The sequence below is a fragment of the Mastigoproctus giganteus genome, chromosome 2, assembly GCF_048544385.1.
Source record: "Mastigoproctus giganteus isolate SK-2022 chromosome 2, ASM4854438v1, whole genome shotgun sequence".
Classification (NCBI taxonomy): Eukaryota; Metazoa; Arthropoda; class Arachnida; order Uropygi; family Thelyphonidae; genus Mastigoproctus; species Mastigoproctus giganteus.
Genome location: NC_143576.1, coordinates 80,325,057 through 80,341,542, shown reverse-complemented (window position 1 = coordinate 80,341,542; position 16,486 = coordinate 80,325,057). Strand labels below are relative to the sequence as shown.

At 38.1% G+C, this 16,486-nt stretch overlaps 1 protein-coding gene across 1 annotated transcript in view; it reads left to right on the top strand.

The window, feature by feature from the left end:
- Window positions 1-16,486, top strand: part of LOC150089359 (NBAS subunit of NRZ tethering complex-like) — a 1,057,261-nt gene that overhangs the window by 323,865 nt on the left and 716,910 nt on the right. Inside the window, exon 26 of the mRNA XM_090389247.1 lies at window positions 5,619-5,692. Within this exon, the coding sequence (XP_090245373.1) occupies window positions 5,619-5,692 (74 nt within the window). The remainder of the gene's footprint in view (window positions 1-5,618; window positions 5,693-16,486) is intronic.

Here is a 16,486-nt window from a genome sequence, read left to right as displayed (position 1 = left end):
CATTGAACGGGAGGTCGCGTGAACAGCAATCTCGCTGGAAGTCAGCATTTGCGAACCGTTTCTGTTGAAGAAACCAAGTAGCAAAAGTCCTCCGGAGTGGATAATCTGCAGGCTCCAATGATTGGGCGTGTTGCAGATGGTATGAACTCATTTGGTTTGTTAACAGTATCTCCATACAGTGGATTGGGAAATACCCAATTTGGTTGGCCTATTGCTCGAGTACTCGTACCCATACTCGGATTGCTTTCTGCAAGACGTAAGACATTCTCCTCATTGTCTGGCGTCCTCGTTGTTCGCTCTCGATTCATGGTCCCTCTCGTGAAACAACCAGTCTCACGTAACCTTCTGTGCACACGTGCGAAAATCGTATGATGAGGAGCACGCCTGTGCGGGAAACGTTCCTGGTACAAGCACAGAGTGGCGCACCCGTTACAGTCTGCAGCTCCATACGCGAGGTGCATGTCGGCCAGTTCAACGTTTGAATACTCGTCCATCCTACTGCCTCGGGAACCGGTTCGCAAATGCTGACTTCCAGCGGGATCACTGTTCACGCGACCTCCCGTTCAACGTCCTCTACCGCATGACGAAGACATTTTGGACCCTGCAATACTATGTGATTCCGATTCATCTTTGTGCCCCCTACACCTCCTGCAAGTTTGTCGCACTGGTAGTGAATCACCCTGTATACGGGGTGTCCCATAAAGGTGTAACCAATTTTAAATGTTTGTAACAAATGTAATTTTAATGATAGAAACACAAAACCTGGTGCTAAATGTGAGGAAAAACAGTTGAAGTTTTTACTGACATTCAACATGTGCACCACTTGTCACACGAACAAAAAGGTGTGAGCAATACAAACATGTTGGAGAAAATGGAACAAGATGAACGTGTAATGACACCGATTTGTTTCACAGACACACATTTCATGTTTTGGGAAAGGTGAATAAGAAAAATGTTAGAATTTGTGGGACTGAAAACCCACATGTGTGCAGAAGTATCAGCGATATAGCCCAAAGGTGAATGTGTAGTGTGGCATCATGGTTGATCGTGTTATTGGACCCTTTTTCTTTCAAGAAGCGACTGTGAGAGCGGATAATTACCAGGACATGCTTGAGCTTTATGTGTATCCTGAATTGGATGAACTGCCAAATAGGGTTATTTTCCAACAGGATGGAGTGCTGCCACATTGGGCTTTGAGTGTGAGGAGGTCTCTTGATGACAAGTTTCCTGGCCATTGGATTGGGCGTGATGGTCCCATTGTGTGGCCACAACGTTCACCAGATTTATCCCCTTATGATTTCTTCTTATGGGGATTCATCAAAGACACAGTTTACAAGACCCCTGTTGCAGACATCGCAGACTTAAAGCACAGGATTACAAATGCAATTACCATGATTAACCGTGACATCCTTGAAAAAACATGGGATGAACTTTATTACCGATTAGATATTGTTCGTTTGACAAGTGCTGCACATCTTGAATGTCAGTAAAACTTCAACTGTTTTTCTCACATTTAGCACAGGTTTTGTGTTTCTATCATTAAAATTACATTTTTACAAACATTTAAAATTGGTTACACCTTTTTGGGACACCCTGTATATTTGTGTATTGTTTGTTTTGGTATGTAGTTATGTGTAATATTTTCGTTTTGTGCAGTTTTCATGGTTAATATTTCTGGTAAATAGATACTTAGAGGCAAGGAGAGGGAAAAAAAATCAATAAATAATCAGATTTAATTCTGAAACCAAGTTAAAATTTTGCTAATTAAACTTATATTTTTCTGTTGTTCATTCACTGGGAATTTTTCTGTCTATCTTTCTCGGCTGTTCTTAACTGGTGTCAAATTGGTCACTAACATGAAGTAAGAGCAAATCTCACTTAGCAGTGTTTACTGAAAGGGATAACAAAAAAAAAAAAAAAAAAGAGAGAAATGTTCCCTTTTTTTTGCTGGAGTACAAGTATTAAGCAGGAAATAATATCCAAATATATGGTATTCTCTCTCTCTCAAAAAAAAAATGAAACTTAGGAATGTTGTAATCACATATAAGAAATTTAGTGAATTTCTTCACAGCACTTGTTATTTTTATCATATTGACTGAATTAGTGCATTAACCATAATGTCTGTTTTAAGTGAGAATAATTACAAAAATTCTGCACGGTGTTAATAAGAGTGACTAAAAATTTCTCTTGATTAATGATAACACATGTTCTGAACTTGTACATATATTTTGAACCACTTTATATCAAATGAATGTATTTTAGCCCTTTCAACTAAATTAAGTTTTGATGTACTTCATGGAGTTGGTTGTTGCCCTTGGCCTATTGTAGAAGTTCATGGTGCACTATGGCCATAGTTGCTGATGTGCCTAATAAATCCCTATACCAATAGACAATGTAGAAGTTCAGTTGAAAGCAGTTTCCAGTGGCAAGTGCTCAGTATTCCTTAAAGTGCTGTGAATGGGTTGTAGTCAAGAAACAGTAAAAAATAAAAAAAAATCTTGTGTTCAAGGATCTTATCGCAATACTATTTCAAAGTTGGACAGACATATTGCTTAAGCTACTCCTTAAAAGAGTTCGTTAATTTCAGGCCTTCTTGTTGGCCCTCCATTACATTAGATGTCCTTGGATGTCTCTTTTGGCACAGGCGGGATCTCTGAATGTTATGTTGGCAAGTGGTTTCAACTTAAATCGCCTGCAGTGTGAGACTGTGAGTTTGTCTTTTGCAGCCTTCAGTCCTGGTATATGTAAATTCTCTTTTATGATAAACATGTATGACATCATTCTTTTCCAAAGCAGACTGATTTCATCAACCGTGAAAACTAATTATAGTAGATAACCTCTTGCTTGATTGTCTAATGGTACTCATGCTGTCTCTCATCCAGCATGCTACTCATGCTGTCTCTCATCCAGCATGCTACTCATGCTGTCTCTCATCCACACTTGCTCTTTCCTGGAAATGTGCACGCTGTAGATTGCTGTGACATTTGAAATTATCAAACAAACCGGCTGGTTAAGACACCACACTGTCTTGTTCATGCATTTCTTATTCTAACCTTTGATCTATATGCTAAGCTAGCTCTCTATCTTCCCCAACCAGCTATTCTTTGTAGCTTAGTTAAGACAGTGTCGACTAACTTGTTCTTATAGTAAGAACAAGTCTTTTTCAAGACCAAGTGGTAGGCTATATCAATTGATGCTTACAGGCCTCTTTTCTGTTTAACTGTGAAACATGTCTTAACTGAGTGTCCTAGATTTTTAATTGTATTTATGATTTAGCACTTTTAGCCATCTGACTGAGCCTTATACACTCAGTCAGATTTTATCTGACAAAGGCGATGTCTGGAATTTTTAACTTTTTAAAAATTACAAATGTTTATACACACACATAGTAATTTCTTGTTTGCACCGATCAAGTGAAAGAGTACACACAGAAAAAACATAAATGGAAATATATAATGGAAACTGACACAAAGCACAGATATTCGACACAAAAGACATATATTAAATTTTTCACAAATAAAGAAGCCACAATACGGCCTTAGCAGCCTTTGTGCTGTTAAACAACATACTAACAACAACAAATAAAGAACATAACATAGAAGCTTTTGGCTATGCTAAGTAGCCTTTATCAACTAATTGAGCACTAGAAAGCAATGTTTTTTTTATGTGTGTGGCTGACCTTCAAGTATGTAAGTATGCGAGGTCACGGAGGAGGGGAGAGTTGTTTATGGGTACGTGCAAAGGGAGAGGAAGAGAGAGAGAGATCAAGAGAGGGGGGAGGGAGAGAGAGTGAGAGAGAGAGAGAGAGAGATCAAGAGAGGGGGGGGGAGAGAGAGAGAGAGAGAGAGAGAGAGAGAGAGAGAGAGAGAGAGAGAGAGAGAGAGAAGGAAAGGAGAAGGTTGAGGTAGGTGACTGCCATCGTAGGCAGTCATGTAGGGATGGCAGTCACCTCGGGGAGCTGTCATAGGTGACTGCCTACGACAGCAGTCACCTACCTCAACCTTCTCCCTCTCCTTCCCCCTTCTCTTGACCTCTCTCTTTCTCTCCCTCATCACCCTTATGTATTTGAAGGTCAGCCACACACATAAAAACTACCGCTTTCCAGCACTCAATTAGTTGATAAAGGCTACATACAGTAGCTTAAAGCTTCTATATTATGTTATTTATTTATGCTAAATTTAATATTTGCTATCTCTTGAATATCTGTGCCTTGTGTCTGTTTCCATTTTATGTTTTACTGTGTGTACTCTTTCACTTAGTAGGTACAAGCAAGAAATTACTATGTATCCAACTCCCAATGTCATAGGGTTCTTCAGTCATCTTTATACACACAAATATGAATATTTTTATTACACAAAAAATATATTTCTATTTTATCTGATTTTATTTTTGTCTAAATTTACATGTATTTTTTTTCAACTATAAATATTAGCAACGTATTTTTAATTTGTATTTTAATATTGGACTTGCCACATCATGTTCTTAGTCACATATGCTATAAAAACCAAACCAAGTCTCTTTCCTGTATATTACTTAGACCTCTACATTCACTAATGCTTTCATTTCCAGCTTGATAGCGTTACTAGCACTCTCACTGCAGCACATTTTCCTGGTATGATTGATTTAATGAGCAAGGTTAAATAGAATACAGTAATATACTTCCTTAACATTGACTGTGTGTGGCTGCTAAGAAACATAAATTCTTTGGTTAACAGTGAACACCAATTCATTCTTCCAGTGTAAACAAACATTGACTAATGTGAGGTTGAGCAAGAGTTTTGAATATGAGAATGTAGTTGTGGCTACAAGAATGCTGGTGTTGATGTTTATTGTGCAAATTTAGTTTTTTTAATTTTTGGAATAACTCCTTTTTTGTACCTGTTTTAATTTTTGGGTTAATACTTTTTTTGGAGAATTATGGAAATTACTGTAATAGAGGATAGAATAATAAGAAGCCCGCTGATTCCATAATTTGTGTTGTAATTATGTTGTAATCAGAAATTGCTGAACACTCATGTTTATAGCATTTACTATTTTGTGATATACTAGTATATCACAAAATAGTAAATGTGTGTGATATTTAAAAATATAAATAAATATAAATATATTTAAAAATATATTTATATTTATTTATTTATATTTATAAATATAAATTTATAAATATCCCAGAGCAGGGATATTTATTTAGAATAGGAGTATTTATTTTAGAAAATAAATGAAAATGATAATTTTAAAATTGTATGCAATTCTGTATTAAGTTTCCATCTTGGGGATCCTTCCAGTCATAGAGATCAACTTGTGACCTTCAGGTCTTGGGCTTATATCCATACATTAGAAATGACATTGTTACCTGTGGGTTGATGCAAATTGCTAACATCATTTTAACGATATTAGCAGTTTTGGTGGACTTATGGAGATATTTGTGTTTTCTTTAGGGCTTGGCCTTAGAGACATCAGCACAAGCCTTAAAGGCCAAAAGTTGATCTCTGTCACTGGTTGGATCAAATGTTATATTCTTATTTCAGTTATTTCAGTGCTTATTTTGAAATATAATCCCACAATCTTTACTTAAAAATCTTTTTTTTACCTCCATGGTTTAACCCCCGCCCTCTGTACAGACACAAGATTCAATAATTTCTGATGCATCTGAATTGATGGCCTTGGCTCTAGCTTGTATCTATGCATGTGAAAGGTAATCTTTCATATTAACAAGTACTTACTAGAGGGAAAATGCTGTGACCATTTAAAATTAGAAAGATTTTTAACTCATTTCTGAACTATATGATATATTTGTTTATAATATACATTTATAGTTTATGGTTTGAGATAGATTCTTTGCTATCATGCTTATAAGATTGACTATATATATATTGATCTAAAATTTATATAGTATTAGTAGTGGAATAATTTTAAAATTTTTGCCATAAGCATGTCCCCTTCCCACCACCCATAAAAAGTTGCATTGGTTGGAAATATTTAGAATATCATGAGAGCAGGAAGATATTGATATATTTGTTCAATCTTTGCAATATGAGAGGTGACTGCTTTAAAATTAACTTGAGTCAGTAATTTCAGTGAAAATTAATTGAAACTAAATTAATAAATTAATTGAAAATTAACTGAAAATCAATGGAAGTGTTAGTGTTTAGTAAGGAAATTACTAAATAAGATATTAAAGGTATTACTAAATATTAAGGTATTAAAGTAAATATTAAGGTACTTAAGGTATAAGATATTACTAAATAAAGTACTTAAGGAAAAAATTCAGATGAATGAAGTATGCACAAAATGTCAAAAAGAGAGATGATCATAACCTTTCCTGCAGAAGCCATAGCTTTTGCTTATACCAGTGCTAATGACAACATAGACTTCCAAACAGAGTGTTGTTGCTTACTTTCTGGATCAAAATGACGAAGCCATGTTTCATCTACCATTCATGCAGCTAAGAGGCAAAACTAGCTTAATGAGTAGGTGCCTGTGGATTTCACAGTTGTTTGAGTGCCATACAATGCATCATACAACAGCTGCCCCATTAAAAGATAGTACCCACAATGACATTTCATAAGAGAATAACAGTAGTACACCATGCAAGAGTTTCATTGAATGAAAGAATTCAACCTTCAATTCTTATGGTCTCATAAGATATTCAGTATTATTCAGTCTTCACTTCTTATGGGCAGAATTCAGTCTTCAATTCTTATGATCTCATGGAATATTCAATGTTATATTTTATATTTAACAATATTTGGCATTTTCTTTTGGTCACAGCAAAATAATGATGATGGGGGACACATTGATGAATGTACAAGAAACTAGCATGTTGTGGTGCATTTTTTATTTCAGCTTGTCTTATGCAAAGGTTTAAATGGGTGTGTGGCAAATCTTCTGATATCAGCCTGAGAATGGCCAATCTTATCACCCTGTAAGATTGACATTTCTCAGCAATTTATAGATAACTGTCACTTTGTTATGCCTGTGGACCTGATATCTGGCACTGTCAACAGGCCAAACCAAAGTAGTAAAGTACTAAAGGAACTTTTAAAAAAGCTTACTTGTATTCCAGCTATACTGGTTTGTCAGGTGGAGATATTAGGTTTTTTTTTTAATTCCCAAAGACAAATATTTTTAATTTGTTCCTACTTATAACAAACTGACCGTAGAAACTGTGCAAATTACAGATATTATATACAGGACTGATGCATTATGGTCTTAATCGCTTCAGTTTCGAGAAAACAACTCAACCCCAGTCTGGAGTTCTCTGTGCTAGTGTAAGGTAATTGTTTCGCTGTTTGGTAATACCTATGGAGAAGTCTGGTTTATTTCTAGCTATGACTGGAGGAATTTTAAAATTTCCATTCAATTGAGGTCATAATTATTGTCTGAGGGAATGGGGTTTTCACCCAGCAGGAAGAGCAGCATCTTGAAGTGAGTTTTTCTGGGTTTTCAGCTGGCACATCTGCATATCAGTTAGTGATCACATTTTATAGACATCATATACAATAACACAGTATTGTCTAAGCTGCAGATGTATCTAATATCCTACAACAACAACAACAAAGAAAGATGGTGGAAATCCATGCCATGTTCTCTGAACCATTCTTGCACAGTTCATGCATGATGCACTATTGCATTGTCATCCATAAATGGCCATCACCTTCGGGATAAAAGTGTAACATTGCAGAGTATAGCAGATCTGATACGATTTTCCTCGATGACACTCAACCTTCCACCAGTATCAACAAAACCAGCCTGTGCCAACAAAACATTCCTCATACCATGATACCACCTCCAAAAACTTGAATTTTCTTAACAAGATAAACAGAGTCTATTGCTTTGTGCGGTAGTCGCCACACCCTCACAGATACCTACCATCAGTTCGAATCAGTGTTCTGTGATTAGTCTTACCATGTGACTTTCTTCCATTGTTCTACTGTCCAATCGTGATGTTCATGGCACCAATGCAAGCGGATTTTTTTGTTTTTCTCTGAAACAAGTAGGCTTCTGAATAGGCAGGCAATTTCCAATACCCAATTTCTTCAATTCCCTGTGCAATGGTACGAGTTGAAATAGAGCAGTTCAAATAGTTGATTGAATTCAGATATTATTTGTTGCACAGTGGATGGCCTATTTTGCCATGCAGTCCTCCTTTGAGTAAGATGGCCTTGCTCTTGCAGTCTTGTTTTTCTGCCACATTTACACCTTTCAGACGGCCCCGGGTGCCAAGCGTTCCGTGGCCAAGCAATTCTAGTGCGTCTGTAAAAGCGTTTTTTCAAAAGAGATTTTCAGCGAATAGATTCTATTTTTGTTTCAACAACCGTTTTTCTTGATTTCTCGATCAAAGTAGCTCTTTCGCACTACAAGAAGTAGGCAAAGGCCCAGGAAGGAAAACCACCTTTCTGTTTCTTTTTATATTAATACTAACCTTCTAACTCAGCTGCTTGGTCACCTTGTGGCACTACTCCTGCCTCCCCGTGGCGGGGCCGGAAACCTGGGTGGTAAAGCAAATCCCCAGGGCCAAAAGGAGCAAAACATGGACTTTGAAAACTTTCCCCCGATTCAGACAGCAAATCCAAATTCAAAGGATTTGCATCAACCTAATGATGACAAAACCAACCGAAAGAGACTGAAGACGGATGATTCCCTAATAGAACATCCCAGTTTTCTGATCCTGCATTCCTTAGGGAACCAGGCCCTAGGCAATCTATCGCCATTCCTCATACAAAAGTGTCTGGAAAATGTAGCAGGTTCCCCCAAAATGGTGCGCCGTCTCAAATCTGGCGATCTGTTGGTTGAGACTACAAGCTCTAAACATTCAGAGTACCTGCTCAAGCTCACAACATTCAATGGAATCCCTGTTAAGGTGTCACCACACGCAACGCTCAATACCTCCAAGGGTGTTATCTCAGAATGGGACCTAATGAATGTCTCAGAAGAGGAAATTGTCAACGAATTGCAGGATCAGAAGGTCACACAAGCGAAGAGAATTATGATTAAGAAAGATGGCGAACTTATTCCAACTCGCAGTATCATACTGACATTTAGCTCACCCAACCTACCATCATCAGTAAAAGCCGGGTATTTGAACTGCCGCATTCGCCCGTATATCCCAAACCCGCTAAGGTGTTATAAATGTCAAAAATTTGGACATTCCCAAACTGTCTGTAGAAGTGATGCAGTATGCCCTAACTGTGGATCGAAGGAACATGCCCAGGCCGATTGTAAATCGCAGTCCTCAATTTGCCCTAATTGTAAAGGCAATCGCCCAGCTTTCTCAAAAACATGCGATCAGTGGAAATATGAGAAGAAAATACAAAAATACAAGATAGAAAAGAAAGTCTCATTTTCCGAAGCCAGAAAACAATTACAGCAACTAATACCGATGCAAAAACGTACATATGCCGATGCTGCTCAAAGATTTCACTCAATATCAGTTCAAACAGATACATCAATCCCGCCAAGCATCTCTATTTCTGAATGGGCTCGAACTTTACTCTCTACTGTACCTCAGTCCTCAAAGCAACAGACTTCTAATAGATCTAATAACACACCAGTCACGATACCTCCTGTTACTCTTACAACTCCTGTAAGATCTACTCAAACAGAAAACTCTGATCCCGGTAACAAGCAGCATGCTGAATCTTTCTTCATGGACACGAATGAGACTTGCTCTCATGAAGAAACGGAAACCATTCTGGAAATTCATCCAGAAGATGTAATAGCTAAGCAACTAAGCAAACCCTTAGCCATAATTATGAGAGCATCTTTGGATTCAGGGGAGGTTCCCACGGACTGGAGATGTGCAAATGTATCCCCAATTCACAAAGGAGGTTCGAAGGGTGACACGAATTATTACAGACCAGGTAGTTTAACTTCTGTTCCGGGTAAAATAATGGAGTCACTGGTTAAAGATGCATTGCAGGATCATCTAGACAAGACTGCAGCAATAATTCAGACACAGCATGGGTTTGTTAAGGGAAAGTCTTGTCTGACAAATTTGATTGGTTATTATGATGTGGTCACAAAGGAACTGGATGCAAAAAATAATTTTGATATCATATACTTGGATTTCAGGAAAGCTTTTGACACTGTTGCGCATGGAAGACTACTGTACAAATTGGAGCAGAATGGTATTAAGGGTAAGTTGCTACAATGGATAAAAGGATGGTTAAGTGGGAGAAGACAGAGGGTGGTAATCAATGGGTGCTGCTCTTCGTGGACTAATGTTATTAGTGGAGTCCCACAGGGTTCGGTGTTGGGTCCACTGTTGTTTTGTATATTTATCAATGATATTGATTAAGGTATATCAGGCTTAATGTCGAAGTTTGCAGATGACACGAAGGTTGGCAGGGTTGTTAATGACAGTAATGGCAGTGTGCTACTGCAACAGGATCTAGATAATTTGGGCAGATGGGCTAAGAAGTGGCAACTGAAGTTTAACCTTGACAAATGCAAAGTACTGCATATGGGTAGAAGTAACCCCAGAGAAACGTACCAACTGTGTGGTACTACACTTAAGGTGGTAGAAAATGAAAAAGACCTGGGAGTAATTGTGCAGTCAGATATGAAGTTTTCTGAGCAATGTAGACAGGCTGCTAGGGCAGGTCATGTCATGGGGTTTTGTCAATGATATATAGGAATTTTGCTAGCAGGGAAAAGGAGGTGATTGTCCCTCTGTATAAGGCAATGGTCAGGCCACGCCTTGAGTACTGCGTACAGGTCTGGAGGCCTCATTTTAGGAAGGATGTAGATTTGCTTGAGCGTGTACAGAGAAGAGCAACACGATTGGTGAGGGGAATGAAGGGAATCCTCTTACCAAGAGAGGCTTAAGTTCTGCAAATTGCAGTGGCTGGAGACTAGGCACCTGCGCGGTGATCTGATTGAGGTCTATAAGGCCTTGAATGGGTTGAGCACGCTGAATTCTGATGGGATCCTCCCACTTGTTCAGAATACGAACCTACGGGGACATAAGTTCAAATTAAGAAAGGATAGATGTAGAATAGATGTGCGGAAATTTGCCTTTAGCCAGCGGGTGGTTAATTGCTGGAACAAACTTCCATCTGTCGTTGTGGAAGTTGATAGGTTAAATAAATTTAAGGAGGAACTGGACAGGCAATTGGAGGGTATGGTGTGATTTTTTTTTTTTTTTTTTTTTTGGCTGATGCTGCATAAGCTCCTACACTTGCTTTCTTGCATCAAGTGCCACTACTACTACTACTACTACTACTACTATAGACGCCAGACCAATATTTTCAAAGAGAGACAAAATAAAAATTGACCGACAGAAACAGACTTCCAAAAAGCAGACAGACACAGCTTCCTCATTTAAATCCAAACAATGAAAAACATCATCCAATGGAACTGTAGAGGCTTTCGCAGCAATATCGACGACATCCTGAGATAATTAAGCGTTATAAACCAATTGGAATCTGTTTACAAGAGACATATTTAACACCTCAGGTGTCTACTTCGATAAAAAATTACACTATCTTTCGGCAAGACAGACCTGCTACTAATAATTCTCACGGAGGTGTAGCGATACTTATAGATGGAAGAGTACCCTGCAAACGCATTCAGTTGCAAACCACTGTTGAAATTGTTGCCACACGAATAGCCATTGGCGTTACCCTAACACTTGCTTCAATCTACCTGCCACCCAGTCGCCCTTGTACCATACATGAACTTGAAGATCTCATTCAGCAGTTGCCAACCCCTTTCTGCTTATTGGGCGACTTCAATGGACACCATCCATTGTGGGGTTCTTCCAATACAGACGGACGTGGAAAAATCATCGAAATGCTTATTGAAAGACGGAATCTAACCATATTAAATACTGGTTCGCCAACTTACCTCCACCTCCCAACAGGAACAGTCTCTTCAATAGATCTCTCTATCTGCTCTCCAATCCTTTTCCCTAGTATCCAGTGGACAGCTCTGGATGATCCACTCAATAGTGACCACTACCCTATAATATGTAAAATTGAAACGTCACACTGCATACCTTCAGAAACTCACACAAAATGGAAATTTTCCAAGGCAGACTGGGCAAAGTATACCACTAACGTATCCTTCGACAATCAGATCATCAAATCTCATCCGATTGACACAGTTGCCGACCATATTACAAAACAGATTCTAGCAGCTGCATCCACTGCCATTCCACAATCAAAGTCAAGCATTCGTAGAAACAGAAATTATTGGTGGAACGAGGACTGTAAGAATATAAAAAAAGAAAAAAACCGTGCATGGAATTTATTCCGCAAACATCCTACCACCACTAATCTTATAAATTACAAGAAAATTAGAGCTAAAGCCCGTCATATTAGAAAGAAAGCAAAAAGAGACTCTTGGGTTCAATTCGCAACTACAATTAATAAAAATACTGATGTAAGAATTATTTGAAGGAAAATAAGACAATTAAATGGTAAATTTCTCCCTTTGTCGTCCCCACTTTTCACCGTGAATGGACAGGAGCTATCTACCCCTGCAGAGATTGCAAATGCTCTAGGGACGGTATTTTCACAGTTGTCTGACTCTACGGCATATGATCCATCATTTCAAAAGATTAAAGCTGTAGCAGAAAAATCCCATCCGAATTTTAGAACTACATCCTCTTTCCAATACAATACACCACTTACTTTGGTAGAACTTCAAGAAGCTTTATCCACCGCTAAGAACAGTGCTGCTGGCCCGGATGGAATATACTACATAATGTTACAACATCTAGACAATAAATCATTATCTTCGCTACTGACCTTCTACAATCGCATATTTATGGAGCATTCCTTCCCCAGCTTCTGGCGTCATGCTTTTGTACTGGTGATACCCAAACCAGGGAAAGATCATTCTATTCCGAACAATTACAGACCCATTTCGCTCACAAGCTGCCTAAGTAAAACCATAGAAAAAAATATACACCGTCGACTAACGTGGTATCTTGATTCCCAAAATATTATCTCTGACAATCAATTTGGTTTCCGAAAACACCGATCATCTCTAGATCTCATGATCAAAGCGGAAACAGACATCAGGAATGCGTTTATCCAAAACAAACATCTAGTAATGGTATGTCTCGACATAGAGAAGGCTTTTGACACCACTTGGCGGTTTGGTATCCTGAAAGATCTTCATTCCCTGGACCTGAGAGGACACTTACCGTACTTCATACAGAATTTCCTACAACACAGGACCTTTCAAGTTCGCTATCGGCAAGTACTTTCGCAAACATTCATACAGAAGGAGTCCCGCAGGGCTCTGTACTCAGTGCAACCTTATTTGCAATTAGAATAAATCAGATGACAAAAAATATTCCAAAAGCTGTAAACTCTTACCTCTATGCTGATGATTTGACTGTCTCTTGCAGCTCGCAAAACATGAGCTTTATCGAAAGGCAGCTGCAAACATCTATAAATAACATTGAGTTATGGATGATACACAATGGTTACCGATTATCCTATCAGAAATCTAGAGTCATTCACTTTTGTAATAAACGAAAGATGGATCCAGATCCAGAGATACAACTAACAAATCATCCCATCACAGTGGTGAATAGCATTCGTCTCCTTGGTTTAATTTTTGATAATAAACTGAACTTCTTAGAATATATCACACATCTAAGGACTGCTTGCCAGAAAAAAATGAATTTATTAAGAATTATCTCTTCTACATCATGGGGTGCAGATCTTACTTCACTTGTACAGAGCCCTGATCAGATCTCGCCTTGATTATGGCGCCCCGGTGTATGATTCTGCTAGGGAAAGCGTGCTAGCACGTCTTGCCCCTATTCAACATTCTGCCCTCAGAATTGCTGTAGGCGCTTATAGAACATCGCCAGTGCAAAGTCTTTATGTCGAAGCTCATGAACCTCCGCTCAGCCTCAGGAGAAAGATGTTACTTCTGAACTATGCAGCCAAAATTCAAAGTCTGCCTTCTCACCCCAATTGGCCAATACTTAACAATCCACAGTTCCCAATGTACTACAGAAATAAACCTAGAGCAGTTCGACCTGCTGGCATCAGATTACAGAAAATTGGAATATACATCTGGACAAAATCCTCCATGATCTGAACAGTTCAGATCCTCCATGGTCCTTTATTAAAGCATCGTGTGACAGCTATTTCTTAAACTGGGGAAAACATTCGCTTGCAAATACCAATATACAGCAACTGCATGCCGCTCACACACAAAATTACCAAAATTTTACGCAAGTATACACTGATGGATCAAAGTCTGGTAGTAAAGTCGGTGCTGCAGCTGTCTTTCCCTTTAACACTATCTCTGTTTCACTTCCCACCGAATGCGGCAGTTATACAGCTGAATTATATGCTATCAAGCTTGCCTTAGAAAACATTCTCCAACTGTCCATCCAAAAAAGTGTAATATATAGTGACTCACAGAGTTCAATCTTGGCCTTGCAAAATTCCTCCTCAACAACGCATCCCTTAATAAAATCTATAAAATCTCAACTAATGCATATTCATGATCACCAACAAGTTGTCATCTTTTGCTGGATTCCAAGTCACACTGGGATATCAGGGAATGAAAAAGCAGACTATGCAGCCAAACATTCATCCAACATAGCATCACCAGGTTACTATGTTCCATATATGGACTACAGATCCCATATAAGAAATACATGCAAAGAACAATGGACACTTCTATGGCAATCTCAACTGAATAACAAGCTCCATGAAATAAAACCTGAACCACAGTTATGGGTTTCCAGTTTTTCTGTAAACAGAAAAGAAGAAGTCATCCTGGCCAGAGCCCGGATCGGGCACAGTCAGCTCACCCATATTTTTCTTCTTACAGGAAATGATCCTCCGCAGTGTATGCACTGCAACTCTGTTCTCACAATAAAGCACATACTCGTTGAATGTACCTTATACACTGATGCCCGAAAAGCTTCATACAGTAATCTCCAACAACCTTTGACACTCCAACAGTTCATAGGTAATGATGCAAATCTCCCGGAATTTTTCCGCTTCTTAAAACGCATAATTCTGTATAATTGTTTCTAACTGTTTTTACAGACACCGTGAAATCCTCACCTCATTTATAGGCGCAATATGGCCTAAGTAGCCCTTGCGCCAGAAATAACCATACCAATACCAATACCTTTCAGACATGGAAGAACCACTTGCTTTTCAGTCATTAAAACCTTTTACATGAATGCTTTTGAGAAACTAGTTATGTTTTTTGTTTCTTGAATCATGGCTCCTGATAAATGTTACCATCCACGAAAAGGCTTTTTTCAAAGTCTGATAAATCATGCATTTCTCCCATTCTGTCTTCAGATTATTGCAGTCAAACAGACTGTGCAGTCTTTATACTCATTGAGGTAACATGTCATCACCACATGTCGCAGTTTTCTTTGCACTTGTTTGTTTTTATTTGTATTTATTTGCTTTTCTTCTGTCCTTAACTGCCCTAATACAAAAGTTTGTATTTTTTGGCCAGTATGTTTACATATGCCATCCTTAAAAATGAGTCTTATTCGTTTTAAATTAATTTAATGAAACTTATAATATACTACATACATTCTGTTTCCTTAGAAATTTGCCACTTATAAAGTTTTTCTTAAGTCCATTTTGTTTTTCATCTTAAGAAACAAGGAGAAATAAACATAACAGTGTTCCACTGACTTTGGCACTTCATTTCTATTCTGGATGCATCCTGATGAAAGCATTCCCCTTGCTCATCACTTATGTCTCTCAAATTTTGAGGGGAGAGGGAAACATAGATGGGAATGAAAAAAAAAAAAACGAATCTTAAAATACATTCAGCAGTTCTTATCTTTATAACACTATCTTCTTTCCTTCTTAAGAGAAATGTACAATTGCTTTAAATGAACACCAGTTTGCTAGCTAGCATATACTGTAACTCTCTTTCAAATATTTCCCCTCTGAGGAGTTATTTGAGGCCCATTGAAAATTTATTCTTTCAGTTTTGTATTGCTTTAATTGGAAAAAAAGCTTCTCTTAGGTAGCAGTATCCACTTCCTTCTTTATACAGAGCCTTAACAAAATTCTTCATTAATCCAAATATTTTATGCTGGACAAACTGAAAGAATATGGGATTTCTTTAAAAAAAAAAAAAAAACTTTGCATAAAGTGCTCCATGTTGATAATGTATCAGTTATGGCAGGAGTCCCCAAACTTTTAGAGACGTGAGCCACATATGAATTTTTGGTATAGTTGGCAGGCCAGAGGAAATTCCTAATTACTGAAAACTACATCCACTGCATAACTTTAATGTTATCCAGAGAAACAAAATGTATACCTACCTCTATCTACAGATTCAAAAATTCAGGCGTAGATAGCAAGGCTATTTCCCCAGAAACTGGGATTTTTTTGTTCAGCAAAATAGGCAAATCGAGCAGAGAACACACGCAATTTACAGACTCAATACACTTGGGTATATGAATTAATATTCCACTTGACTCTAATGTAATGTTTGGATTATATCAAGTTTGTTTTCTTCTCTGTAT